At 26.0% G+C, this 14,291-nt stretch overlaps 2 protein-coding genes across 3 annotated transcripts; both read right to left on the bottom strand.

The window, feature by feature from the left end:
* Positions 1-1,558: 1,558 nt before the first annotated feature.
* On the bottom strand, positions 1,559-7,845 carry LOC118442274 (ubiquitin carboxyl-terminal hydrolase 8). Of its 2 annotated transcripts, none has more exons than XM_035867676.2 (12): positions 7,638-7,845; positions 7,130-7,398; positions 6,630-7,000; positions 5,676-6,540; positions 5,402-5,568; positions 5,175-5,310; positions 4,761-4,916; positions 3,270-3,506; positions 3,035-3,139; positions 2,751-2,957; positions 2,296-2,645; positions 1,559-2,222 (listed from the first exon to the last, which is right to left on the bottom strand). In XM_035867676.2, exons 2-12 carry the CDS (start codon positions 7,379-7,381, stop codon positions 2,108-2,110), a joined length of 2,961 nt encoding a protein of 986 aa, XP_035723569.2. In that variant the 5' UTR covers positions 7,382-7,398; positions 7,638-7,845; the 3' UTR covers positions 1,559-2,107. The 2 variants fall into 2 exon arrangements, with proteins under 2 accessions (XP_035723569.2, XP_035723560.2); XM_035867667.2 differs by having other exon boundaries at positions 7,645-7,845.
* A 271-nt stretch (positions 7,846-8,116) lies between these two features.
* Positions 8,117-13,953, bottom strand: rad50 (DNA repair protein rad50). The gene is made up of 18 exons (XM_035866787.2): positions 13,834-13,953; positions 13,436-13,673; positions 13,196-13,345; positions 12,674-13,115; positions 12,440-12,591; positions 12,150-12,351; positions 11,852-12,075; positions 11,414-11,779; positions 11,207-11,327; positions 10,713-11,091; positions 10,415-10,620; positions 10,018-10,355; positions 9,507-9,926; positions 9,301-9,426; positions 8,940-9,215; positions 8,736-8,869; positions 8,523-8,654; positions 8,117-8,433 (listed from the first exon to the last, which is right to left on the bottom strand). The coding sequence occupies exons 2-18, from the start codon at positions 13,661-13,663 to the stop codon at positions 8,226-8,228; spliced, it is 4,104 nt and encodes a 1,367-aa protein (XP_035722680.1). The 5' UTR covers positions 13,664-13,673; positions 13,834-13,953; the 3' UTR covers positions 8,117-8,225.
* Between the last annotated feature and the right edge of the window lie 338 nt (positions 13,954-14,291).

Here is a 14,291-nt window from a genome sequence, read left to right as displayed (position 1 = left end):
CTTTTCTTTTCTTTTTTTTTCTTTTTTTTTTTTTTTTTTCTTCAAATAATTTATTCATTAACTTTCTTCGTTTTATTTTAATAATTCATATTTGGCACGTTTATGTAATCGAGGCTTCGATATAAAAAAAATTAAGGTAAGTTAAGAAGGCAATATAACAGATTTAGATCTAATATAGATCTAAAATCCGTATCTTCCCTTTATTATCACGTCATTCTTATAAATCCATCTCGACGGAAACGAGGAATGTCATTCTCATTCTGTGAGTACTCGGATCTTGGATATGGAGAAGGCACGATATCGTCCCGCAATTAAATTTGAAATAATTTCAGCCAGTCTGGAGACGATATAAAGTGAAAAGGAATAGCTCGTAAACAGAGAGTAGACATTTTTACGAGCGTTATTGATTTCGGATAACTAAAGATGATTAATGTTACGAGAGTTTCTACGACTCGTAAAGTTAGCATACATAGGTGGGTGGGGATATTCCGATCCTTAGATTTGCTTTCTCTCTTTCTCCCTCTTTTTTTCCTCTTGTCTCTTTCTCTTTTTCTCTCTCTCTCTCTTTCTCATTCTCTCTTTGTCTGTCTATCTCCCTCTCTCTTTTTCTCCCTTATAGTCATTTCATTTCATTACGATCGCCTTCGATGGAAAATCTAGAGCATTGATTCCGTGAATTTATTATTGTGTTAAGCCGTTAATATTTGCACTCATGGACTTTAAATCAATGGAAAATATTCTAATTGAAATATGAAAAAAGTTAGCACGGTCAGATGTGACGAAGGAGGGTGCCAAGAAAAGGGAGCACAAACTGGCAATTACGTTTCTGTCTCCTGTATTAAAGGATAAAATATAAATTGTCTTAACGAGAGTTATGCAAAGAAGAATGATAAAAAGTTTTTGATTAAGATATTTTCAAGGGATCTATACTGTAGTACACGTTAGCAACGTTATTAACGGTATTGCCCACTTTTATTGCCTTACTAAATACTAAGTCTTTTGATATTTTTCTTATTTTAAATTAAAATGTTAAATGAAAAACGAGACTCTTAATTATAAACAAAATGATACATATGTAAGTGATCAAAGAAAAATGCAAACGTCATATGTCTGATCTTTCGTTCATTCACCATAATACATGTATAATTCAATCTAGTAATTGTATATTTCCAAGAAAATTATTCTTCATAATAATACATAATCCTACTAGAAACTAAATATTATTTAGTTGTACCATATTTTAATATTATTTTAACGATTATTTACTTTTAATCATTATATACATTGCTGCAAAATAATACTATATTAAGTCGTTATATATTTTCTAAATATAAATGGAATAGTATATAACATTTATCATTAAAGAAAATAGGCAAATTATATATATAATTATAGCTATACATTATTTTTAATGCAAAAGTAAAAAAACATCTAATTATAATATTCCTTCTTGAATCTAGCACTATAGCACTATACATATATATATATAAAATTTTTATTCGAAAACACAATTTTCATTTTTTCCATATATTTGCTATATTTCATCGAGGCATTAACATTTTTATCGTCATTGATTAATTTTTTTGTCTTAATACTTGCATATTAATTCAAAAATATAATATAATCTAAAATAAATGATAATACAATGATTATTAATTTATAATATACAGATACTATAATATTCTTCAATCATTTTTTGTTTAAATCGAGCGTAACAAAATTAATTTATCTCCTTTTCATGATTAAACATAGTACAAGCTACAAAAACAGATTCATGTTTTCCTAAATATGTAACAATACAAAGATTCATTGCGACACGATCTCGCATTCTTTGATGTATACTTATCACAATATAAAATAGTTATAATATATATCTTCACTATTTATTTACATATTTATAAGAACTCCAGCACCACTAAAGCTTTTTATATTTTTGCAAAATGATATAAGCTTATTTGCAATGATCTTCTTGTAAATATACAAAATTTAATTTGTTTTATAATTTATAATAGAAAATAAAGATTTACATAGCCAAAAGACATTTTTTTCTGAAATAAAAAAAAACAAAAAGCAAAATTTTTTGTACAATAAATTTTATATCCTTGTACTAAATATATGTATTTGATAAAGATGTATAAAAAAGTAGATAGGCACTATTATTCTGAGATTTTACTTGACTTGGTGATACTTCTGTCACAGTTTGATCATCGTATTTATACCATCTAGAAAAAAAAACACATAATCATAATCTTTAACATATTTAATACAAAGAATATATTGAGTTTTTAAACTTACTTATTTTGGACACTATTTTTGCAAAATGCAGTATAATGACCACCTTCCATTGTTCCATAATGATTAGACATAGCATATAAATTATAAGTACAAAAACGTGCATTGTTCATAGGTGCATCATGGTCTATAATAAGATATGGTTTTAAATTAAATTCTTTCAAAGGAAAATCAACTGTAGTATTTCTTTTCTCAAGCCATCCACCACTTTCCGCAAAACGATTTAAATGTATTACAATGATAGGTGCAAGTTTTATAAAGTCAAACTTTTTTGTTGCTTCACGTGGTGCTTGACATTTAGGACACTTCCATCCAACTACTTTTTGTCCTGTTACAAATCTTTGTATACAATCCTATAAATATAGTTAGATAAAATTAGGTGATACATTAGAACAATATCTAATATAAAATCTCATTAAGAAATTAAGTATTTTTTTTTTGCTATATTTTAAACTTACATCCAGTGTACATCTATTTGTATGTGGCAATGACATAGTCAAACTATTAAAAGTTTCATATGTTGTGCTATCTTTTTGGCATGAACTACAAGTAATAGTTGACCTTAATTGTCCAAAAAATAATTCAGAAATAATTGATTCTTGAGAGTCCATAGCCTTATCCCATTCTTTTTCAGCAGTAGTCATTTTAACTTGTATTTTAACTTTCTGTAAACGAAAGGCAAGTCAACTCAATATGGTGTATAAATATAAATACTTAAAGTGCATTTTATTTATAATATTACCTTTCTAAGTTCACTATGCATCCAATCTAAAAGGAATGTCAAAAATTCATGAGAATCCTGCTGCTCATAACTACTAAATTGAAGTTTATATTGTCCAATGGCCACCTATCATAAAACAAATTTCATTGTATATACATATTATCATATTAATTCATAATATTTAACTATAAACTAATGTAAAATAAATGCAATTTTTAATCAAATTAATATTTAATATATATCAATTTAAAAATACCTTCAGACAATGTGGAGATATTCTTTTATACTGGCCTGTCCAAAGTGCTTTTATTACTTCAGCAACATTTGTTACAACTTGAGTTTGCGAAACATTTTCATTATTTCTATTTAAATCGTCAGCATATAAATTATCGATGAAATATGTTGATAATTTTGGTGTATTACTTAGGCACTGTATGATACTATTCATATAACAAGAATTGCCTAAATTCTTTAGTCCAGTTATACCTGGATGCTATTAAAAGAAACAAAATATTTTATTTCCATTACTTATTACTATTACTAACTAAACTATACAAAAATAATAATCCAAGTACACATGTGATTATCTAAAATACACACACACTCACACACTCACACACACATACACAAAGTAATTATATATAAAATTTAAATATATCATAAGAGTGCTCTAATTGGAATAAATTGTTATACAGAATATTATAATATATAATTGTCATTTCACCTAATATACTTACTCTTTTAAAATAACTAACAATTTGTTGTGGATTAAATTTTGCATGCAAATAAACCATTATTGTAACATTTTTCTTTTATACAAAATTTTATATATTGTACATTATAATGCGTTAATGTAAGCAATTTTTATTATTTAAAACACATCATTGCAATAATTAAATAATTCATTGATATCAAAAAATTAAATTCCGATAGAACTATATTAGCACATATTTGAACACTGTCACGTGTATAAATGACAGCAACCGGTGTGGGCGAACAGATTGGATTGAGAAACCCCACATGTGTTTATATATACATATATACACACGTGTGGATAGATCGATTCTTTATAGTATATATATATATATAACATAATGTACTTGACCAACTAATTTTCACATATCGCGTATATATTTAGATATAATATGGAGATATATATATATATATAATCAGAAATATTCTTACTGTTATCATATAAACGTATTTACGCGAATAAAAATGTAAGAAAAAGAAAGAAAAAGGAATAGAGAGAGAGAGAGAGAAAGAGAGAGAGGGAGAGAGAGAGAGAGAGAGAGAAAGAGAGAGAGAGAGAGAGAGAGAGAGAGAGAGAGAGAGAGAGAGGAGAGAAAACGTGCGCGTGAAAGAGAAAAAAATACTTCGACGGACTTCATTGTAATCAGATAATTGCTTAGAACGCTTAGAGTTTAGTTATATTCAAAACGTGACTTCCCTTGAATCCTTCAATCGCATAAATATCAAATGTCATAGCATTTATGTAATCGTTACCAAAAATTATAATAATATAAAAAAAAATAAAAATCACATGCTTTACCATTTTTTGTATGTTAACAAAATAACAGAAAAAAAAACTGTTAAGGAAATTATATTATTCTTGCATTCAAATCTTAAAGCAAGCTAAATTATACCATTTAAAAAACGAAAAACTATTTACTATGCAAGCTGGATATAAATTTTATTAACATAACATAACGAAGCTTTTTTCTAATTTTAATGATAAATTACTTACTACATTCCCATGAATAGGAGTTAACTTTTCTTCAATACTTCCCCAATTAAAACGTTGAAGTCTATTAGTCTCATTATTGAAACGAGTATGTTGGTATTGTGAAGAAATTTGTGGTTTAGAAGATCTGTCTACTTCCGGTGCCTTATGATCCCTCATCTACATCCAATATGGATGATTTAAATTTAATATAAAAACCAATAATGATACATCATAAGAAAATGAAAACAAATAAAAATGAAATAATTCATTTGTTCTCGTTTACATATTTTACATGCATGGCAGATGAAAAAAAAAAGTCTGTTTCAAAATACTATTCGATTTTTTATATGTCAACAATTTTATAAATATTCATTATTCATCTCTTATTGATTTGTATAAATCTAAATTTATATATATTATAAATATATAACTTACTTGCATTAAATTAGGACTAGAATGTGAACGTTCTAACCCACTACTGATAGAACTATCAGTTTTAAGAGGTTCCATATGAATATCTTTGTCATTTTGTTTTATGGATATATCTTTATGATCTTTTTCTAAAGATCTTCTGTTAACAATAAAGAATATGTACAATAAGATATTAGAATAGTAATGATAATGTCTTTTGAAAGAAATGATAATATTATTTGTATACTTACTCATGCAATCTTTTTCTATGTCCACTAATATCTTTCAAACGTTGTCGTACTATATGAAGATTAAAATCAAGCTTGCTTTTTTCTTCTTGGTCCTCATTAGAGAATTGAATTGTACCTACTTCTTTATATTTGTTTAATTCTTTCTCATTTTTATTATGAATTTTTTGCTATAAAAGAATATTTAAATTTACAATTTAAATATAAAAAAAATATTAAGAATACATAATTTTTTTATTTTCAATGGCATATATAAAAAAAAGAAAAATATTTATACCAATATATTAAGTTCAGAGTTCATTGATTCCAAATCTGTGTGTATGGTTGAATCTTCCTTAAAACCTTTATTTTTTATATTTTGATTATATAAAGAAGTTTCTGTATCATAAATCTTTTGTTCTAACTTTTCCATTTCTCTACAAGATTCATTTAATTCTTTCATCAGACGTAATACTTCTTTTGAATTAGGATCAGATGTTTTCAATGAAGTGGGTTTATTACTTCTATCAATAATTGGTTTAGTTATTATATTTTGTTGTAATAATTTGGCAGGAATATTTCTTTCTCGATTTATAGTTTCTCCATATACAGATTTATAAATGCCAGTAGTTTTTTCAGCCGATAAATTGATATTGTTATTGGACAAAGTTGAGGATATAGTGCTGTTTATTTTAGTTTCGAAATTGTTAAGCAATTGTCTGTCATCTAAAGAATCTTGTATAATGCTCTTATCTTTTATAAAATTAGATTTAATTTGAGATTGTTTCTTAATAGCATTTTCATCATCATTATTCACCCAGACAGGATAACTATCTAATACAAAATCTTCCAAAATATCATTATTCGCTTCAACTGTTTCAGAAATTGTTACATTAGGATTTGTAGTATGTGCAGGATATCTCATTAACCATTCATTGTAACCACCATCCAATATTACTATCTTTTTATATTTTGTAGCTGGATCCCACTTCAGTAATGTCTCTTTAAATATGTTTAAAGGGTTAGAAGATGATAGTGACTCTTTCTTTGTTTTCCAATCTAGTAAAACTAGTATATCCACATATCGTGATCCACGTGTACGAAAAAGTTCTCTTGATTTTAGATTTTTTGCAAGATCTTTTTCGTAATGACTTGCTGCTTTACTAAAACATAATATGTATATATAATAATATAATTCAATATTATTTTTTATGTGATAGTTTTACTTGATATAAAATAATTTAAATTTTACCCTTCACTAATTTCATCTTCTGGAATGTTTATACATTTACATGTATTTATTTGTGACATTTTATAATCACTTTGTGGTCTAATGTCAATTATTAAAAATCTTAGATCTTCTTTTCGCATTATTTGATATAATTGATTACAAAGTATAAATTCTTCTATTTCTGTATTCAATGGATCGTCTGTTGGTGTTTCTGGAAACTTCAATGTTACATCGGAAAATACTTTACACTTCTCATTTGTAGAAGGAAGAATATCTAAATCCATTTGATCTACAGAACCCTTTCCATCAAGGATCGTCTTTTTTAAATTTTGACTATATTTTGCTTCTAACTTCTCTGATAATGTTTTAATTAATTGCTCTACATTTTTTATCTAGTACAAAGATAACAATATGTTTATATTAATCACTTATCCTTTTTAATTGTACATTAGAAAAATATTACTTTAAAATAGTCAACAAAATATATGTAAATATAAATATATATATATATATCATCCAACCTGATCATTATCTATTTTTTGAAGATAAAATTTTTTATCTCTACTTTTTATCCACTTCACAGCATTTAACCATCTTGTGAAATATACAAAAGCTACACTGTCATCTTCTTTTTCTAGGTTTTCTTGACCTTTTTTATACATCTTAGGAAGCCTAATAAGTATATTATTAAGGCTCATTCCTTCATAGTTGATATATGCTTTATTTTGTAATTGTTTCAATCTATCATATGGTAAATTCAATCCCTCAGACATGATTCAAGTTTCTTGTTCTGTAAAATATAGATTTGTTGTTCTGTTATATATAGATTTGTGAATATACAAATTGATTTTATAACCAAAAAAATATGAAAAGATGAAGATTTCGATAAAAGTTATCTTTTGTAATCCGAAAGCAATTCATTTGTATATTATGCATGTTTATAATAATGCTTCATTATAAAATAAATTATACAAATAAATTAATTAACAATTAATATTACTATTAATTAATCATATTGACAGACCATACCACTTACGTCAAAGATTACACTTTGTGAATTAATCAATACAAGAATACGTATATAAACACATATAATGTGTTTCTTATTTGTACATACGTATATTATAAAACATTTATGTTATTAACATAAATCTATTACATATTATAATCCGCTTTACAACCGTTTTCGAAGTAATAATACTCGAATAATACTCTTACAGAATTGTCACATTGTACATACATGAACCACATTTCATGTATAGAGTGGACAAATATTTCAAAATACATAAATGCCGCGAAACTACATTACCGGCAGTGATATGGGAACTGGGGGAGGGGATTTAATAAACAATGCACATTATATATGAAATTAATATTACATTTAATCAACAATAAAGATTACATATAAAATGTATCAAAATTAAAAAAGGTGTTTTTAATTTCTTTTTTTTTTGTTTTTTTTTGTAAAAATGAAATATCAAATATTCATAAAAAATACATTTCTTATTGTTAATGACAAATATTATAAGCACTTCAATATCACTATGCAATAATTAAATACATATAAATATGTAATACAATATGGTAACAAAAACGTATTCTCTCAATTTCTTACTTTTATAATTTAAAAACAAATCGTTTCTTTGTTGGTCTATTGTTATCATCATCCTTTCTATTATCGAAGGTTCTTTTTTTCGACTGTATTTGTTGAGAGCTATCATTCCTTCCATCTTCCTCCATATCAGATAATACAAGTTCTTGTTTAGGAAGCGGTTCGTGAAAGGGATCTGTTCCCATTTCACGAAATCGTATTGATGATAGACCACTAAAAAAAAAAAAAAAAACATTTATATCTATACGTATACAATATTGTCATTCTGTATAATAAATATAATAAAGAATATCAAAACGCACTTTTCCTTACGATAAAGTTCATAATAGCCAACGCTATTATTTAGTTGAGCAAGTTTTACTAAAAATTTCTCATCATGACTAATCACGATTAGTTGGAAATTCTTTTGATATCGCGATCTTATTTTCACAATCCTGTAAAAAAATCAGGATTGTAAATTATAATTATCAGGATCAAATCATAATTATCATTATTATAATAAACATGCTACATACATATTGAGAGCATCCGCTAAACTATTCATGTTCTCTTCATCTAAATTTGTAGTTGGCTCATCAAGAGCAAGAACTCCACAATCTTTGCAAAAAGTTTCAGCTAATGCAAGTCTTATGATAATTGATGCTAAAACCTAAAATATAAGTGAATATAATATTTGTAAAATAAAACATGAACTTATTATCTCAGACAAAATTATGTACTTTTTGACCTGCACTGCAACGTCCTCGCATATCCATTTCCCTTCCATTCTTTATTTGAACTAATTTATAATCATAAGATCTACGCCCAGACGCAGTACCTGAAGTATCATTTGTACGAATTTCTATAGAAGATGTATCATTCCCGATATATATAGCTTTCCAAAGTTTTTTAATTATTTTATTCACAGTCGCCATACGTTCTTTATGATATTTCATCATTGCAGCATCTAACACCTTGCAGTATTTTTTTAAATCTGACACTGCTTCATTTTGTATCTAAATTATATATTATTCACGATAATTATAAACATCATTATATAAAAAAAAAAATGCAATAAAAGAAATATGTCATTGCGGGTACCGTTAATTCAATACATTTATCCATATAATTTTTACGAGCTAATCTATAATTCTCCTTTTGAAGTTCTTCAGTATATTGCAACAATGTCCTTTCTAATTCTTCTTGTTTTCCCTTTGCTACATTTTTCTAAAATTATATGATGTTTTATATATTTTATTTCTTTAATTAAAATATTTTCATTTGTGATAATTTATTAAATATTTTACCTTTCGTAACAAACTTTCTTCATGATTTTTGAACTTTTGCCACTTTTCCATCATCTGCTTGTAATTCATATTTTCAAGCTTCTCATTTAGATTTTGACATTGTTTCTCTAAATCCTGTGCAGTTAATTGAAGTTTCCTTAATTTAAGATTATCATTCAAATTTCTTTTACGCGTTTCTTGATGACTGATATCATCCTTTAGATCTTTAATCTTTGTTTGTAATTTATTTTTCTCCGTATCATTTTCAATAATTTTTCCTTCATAAATTTTTATCTCATGTTCTAATTTCGTTAAAGTATCAAGATTATTACATTGATTGAAAGTATTAACTTCATTTTGAATTTTATTCAAATCAAATAATTGTCTTCCTCTTTCTGTCACTATTTTTCTGTCGTCCTCCTCTTTTATCCAATTTTCTTTCTAGATGTCAAGTAAAAATTAAATATAATGAACTTATATAATTGTGTAAACAATTATATATAAATGTGAACGTAATTTTATAAATACATACTTTTAATAGATCCAATTGACAAACAGCTGTTTCTAACTTGCTGTCTTCAGACGAAAATCTATCTTGTAATTTTTGCACTGATTCTATTAACATTACTTGCCGTGAATATAATTCTGTTTGCTTATCTCGCAATTCTTTTAATCTTTGCATATCCGATTGTATTTTTAATTGTTCTTCAAACAAGATGTTTCGTTCTTCCCGAGCATGTTGCAATTTCTCATTAAATGTATTTAATTTTGTCTGTAAATACTGTATTTGATCGCGAGATTTCTTTAAAGAAGCTTTTAATGAATCTCGTTGAGCTTGTGCCTCAGAGACAGTTCTAGTATTATTAGTTCCTAAATAAGATATAAAATAAGTATAATTATATTATAGTCTTTTACTAATTTCATCATACCTGTTTTAACCATTAGTTCTTCTATATTAAGTATTTTTTCCTTAAGATTATTTGTTTCATCTATTAATCGATCCCAAAGCATAACATTTTCAAATAGACTTTTGGATTTATTTAAAATATCTTCAGGAATAGCTTTTAACTTTTCTTTTTCTTGTATATTTGCTTGATGCTTCGTCAATTGTTCCTTCGTACTTATTAGATTCTCTCTAATTTTTAGATTAAAATAAGAATTTAATGAAGTATATTCAATAAAAAAAAAAATGTAAAATAAAAAAGTAAAAGAATTAATATAACTTACTCTAATTTAGGTATTTCAACATCTTCCAATAGACTTATCTTCTCTACAATTGGTTTTAATTGTAACATAGTATCGTATTTATTTTGCTCCATTTTTAAATTTGCTTCGCAATGTTTAAGAATTTCAGGTTGATTTTTGATATCACCTTCCATTTCTTTTACTAAAGCATCTACCTCATATGACTCATCAAAATTTCTATGGCACAAAGGGCAACAAGGATCTTGTTTTTTGATTTGCTTTAAGTATTCTTTATAAGCAGTATTTTGATATGCATATATTCCTCTTTTATCTTGTAAATCTTTTACTTTTTTTGATTGTAGCAATAACACTTCATCGAAATCTTTATAATCACAAACAGAAGATATTTTCTGTTTATTAGCTAAAAAACAGAATTACAACTAAGTAATAACAAATAAGATTTATAAAACATATTATAACCACACACTCACACAAAATGTACAGATCTGTCTATTGTTTTAAAATAATATACTTACACTGCAATTCTGATTGTTTATTTTGAAGTTCCTCTTCGTTATATTTCAACGTCGTTTTTGTAGTTACTAATTTTTGTTGTTCTGTTTGTATATCATGAGTCGTTGTTTCTATACGATCCATCTAAAATGAATTAATAATACATTATTGTACTGCTATCAACGACTGCTTCACAATGAAAAATATTTATTAAGAAATTAAAATCATACTAATTTTTGTTGTACTGGATCCAATATATCTTTTAGTTTGGTATGAGGTAAGGTATCACTTTCAAGCAACATTTTAATTGTATCTTCATGTTTCTTTTTAAAACATTCTACTTCTTTTTCTTTTGTTTCCATTGTTGAATTATGTAATGCCATCTCAGCTTGTAATGTAGCATGTTTATGTAAAACTTCTATCTCTGTATCAATAGCAGTTATCTCTAACTCCAATGCATCTCTTATAGCAGTTTCATCATTTATTTGCTCTTTTATATTATTAACATCACAAGACTGAGATAAATCATCAATTTTTTTATTTATATCTATAAGTTTTGTTTCTACAGAACATAATTTATTAGCAGCAACTCCAATCTACAATTTAAGACAATATTTATATATGTCAATATTCTTTATTACATTTCCAGCTAATTAATAAATACTAACCTGAGTAATTTCAGTACGAATTTTATTTATTTGATCTCTTGTTTCAGTAACTTCATTATCTTTAATATTCATCTCTGATTCTGTCTTTGAACGTTCAGAACGTAGTACATCAATCTCTTTTTGGAGCTTTTCCTCTTCTTCATGTCGCTTCTGCCGTTTAACTTCTGTTTCATGCTTAAGATTTTCTATCTTATTTTCAAGATTCTTAACAAGAGCTGTTATTTCTTTAAATATATAATTTATTGTTAATATTATTATCAAATTGTGAACAGATATAAATGTGTAATAATAACCATACCAATATCAGATGTACTTTTATCAACTAGTGTTCTCATATTCCATTCAGATAACATATCATTGAGTGTTTTATTACGATAAGAAATTTTTTTTTCTTGATCTTGCATTTTTTGCTTTAATGTACCAACAGAAATTCTTTTTTCTGTTATTATATTTACTATCTTGGCCTCACTTAATGCAATTTGTTGCAACTTCTTTTCTACCTACGTAATTAATATTTATTCAAATTACACAAATGATCAATAACTAAATAAATTAAATTAAAATTTCATATTAAATGTTAAATTTTACCTCTGTTATTTCAGAAGCTTTCTTTAATAAATTATTATCATATTGTTCTAAACGGTTAGTTAATTCAGTCATGCTTCCATTAAAAACTTGTATATTTTCTTCTAATGATTCAATTTGTTGTTTGTTGATATCATATTCTAATTGCTTTTTATCTATATAAAAATGAATTTTTATTATCATTCTCTTAAAGAAAATCTATTAATCTTAAATCTATATTATGTATTTAACAGCTACCTCTTTCAGCTACTAAAGTTTTATACTGTGTATCCATTTTTCCAATTTCACGAATTTTTTCAATTATAGGTTCAAGTTCCTTATCGATTGTCATTATTTCATTTGTGGTATCTTCTAATCTGTTCCTAGTATTTTGACGTTTTTTCTCTTTGTCTTCAACTTCATTAACAACATTTTTCAATGCATCTTTTTGTACTTTAAAAACACGCAAACTCTGTTCCATATTTTTAATGCACTTTAAAAAATTCTCAAGGGCCTTGTTAAATCTAACGCTTTCAAAGATCTCATCAAACTTTTCTTTTAACTTTTTCCCATCATCTAATGGCCAACTCAATTCTTCTTGATGACAAAATATCACATAATTCAAGATTGACTTGGAAACACCCATTGCTGATATTACTTCTGTATTTACATCGATACATCGGTTTGTAACTGATACTGCCTATATTGAAAAATATAAAAAATATAATTAGAACAATAAAATCATAAGTCTGTTTTACAGATGACTGAATGATTAATTACTTTGGTTGTACCCTTTTCTCTCCTACTTAATGTACTATCTACAGTTTTGAATCTTGATGTTGTACCTGAATACAAACACTCAATTGTTCTACATATCGTGTAACTACATCCATTAGCATTTACAAATTCAGCTTTAACAAATCCTTTTACCTATTATAAATAATATTATAGTTTAATATTATAATATTGTTTTTATAAAAGAAAGTTAGTAAATAACGACAGTTATAAATGTTTACATACTACACGAGAGCCTGATGTATGTTTATCATGAATAAATGCTTTTCCTCTATCAGAACCTGGTGGAAAATCACCGGTTGTGGCAAATTTTAATGATTCAATCAAAGTTGTTTTCCCAGTACCATTTGGTCCAAGAATAAGTGTTAAAGGACGCGTGAAACGTATTCTCGGTTGATCTTGTTCATCAAAATTTCGAACACCACAAATCGACATTTGACGTATTCGAGACATTTCAGATTTTCTAAAATTAAACAAATAATACATAAATAAGATATCAAACTAATACATAATAATATATAAGATATCAAACTTAATAATTCATGTTCTATTAATTTTTATTTACATTATTCATATATGTATATTATTTATATATATATATACGTATTAGTTTTAATAATTACCTTGTTTTTAAAATATCAGCTTAATAAATTCAAACAATTTTCTATGATATTTTATTCTTGCAGCTGCTTTATCGTTTCTTCTTTTTACTTTATACCGCGCAATAGAAGACGTTATATGTTCTAACAAATGAATAAAGATTTTTGACTTTTGATTGAGGATATCATTGGATAGATTTTAACGAATCAAATTACGCTAATAATTTTGAGTCCAAGATTTCATCTAATAATCCACGGTTATTTTATTATTCAGTTGTGTTGAAGATTCAGAAGAATTGAAAGGTTTTCAAAAAGTGGATTGGTCGCAAGATAAAATTGTGAGGTTCTAACCTAATATTTTCTAGTCTGATTGGTTGAATCCTTAGGAGTCATTACAAATGGTTAATTGTTTATAAATATAAAATATAACAGATGATAAAATATAAAATAATAGTAAATAATAAAACATAACACTTAATACG

The sequence above is a fragment of the Vespa mandarinia genome, chromosome 2, assembly GCF_050613455.1.
Source record: "Vespa mandarinia isolate Hongniang chromosome 2, ASM5061345v1, whole genome shotgun sequence".
Classification (NCBI taxonomy): domain Eukaryota; kingdom Metazoa; phylum Arthropoda; class Insecta; order Hymenoptera; family Vespidae; genus Vespa; species Vespa mandarinia.
Note: the sequence above shows the minus strand (reverse complement) of the source record. Positions and strands in the feature narration are given on the sequence as shown.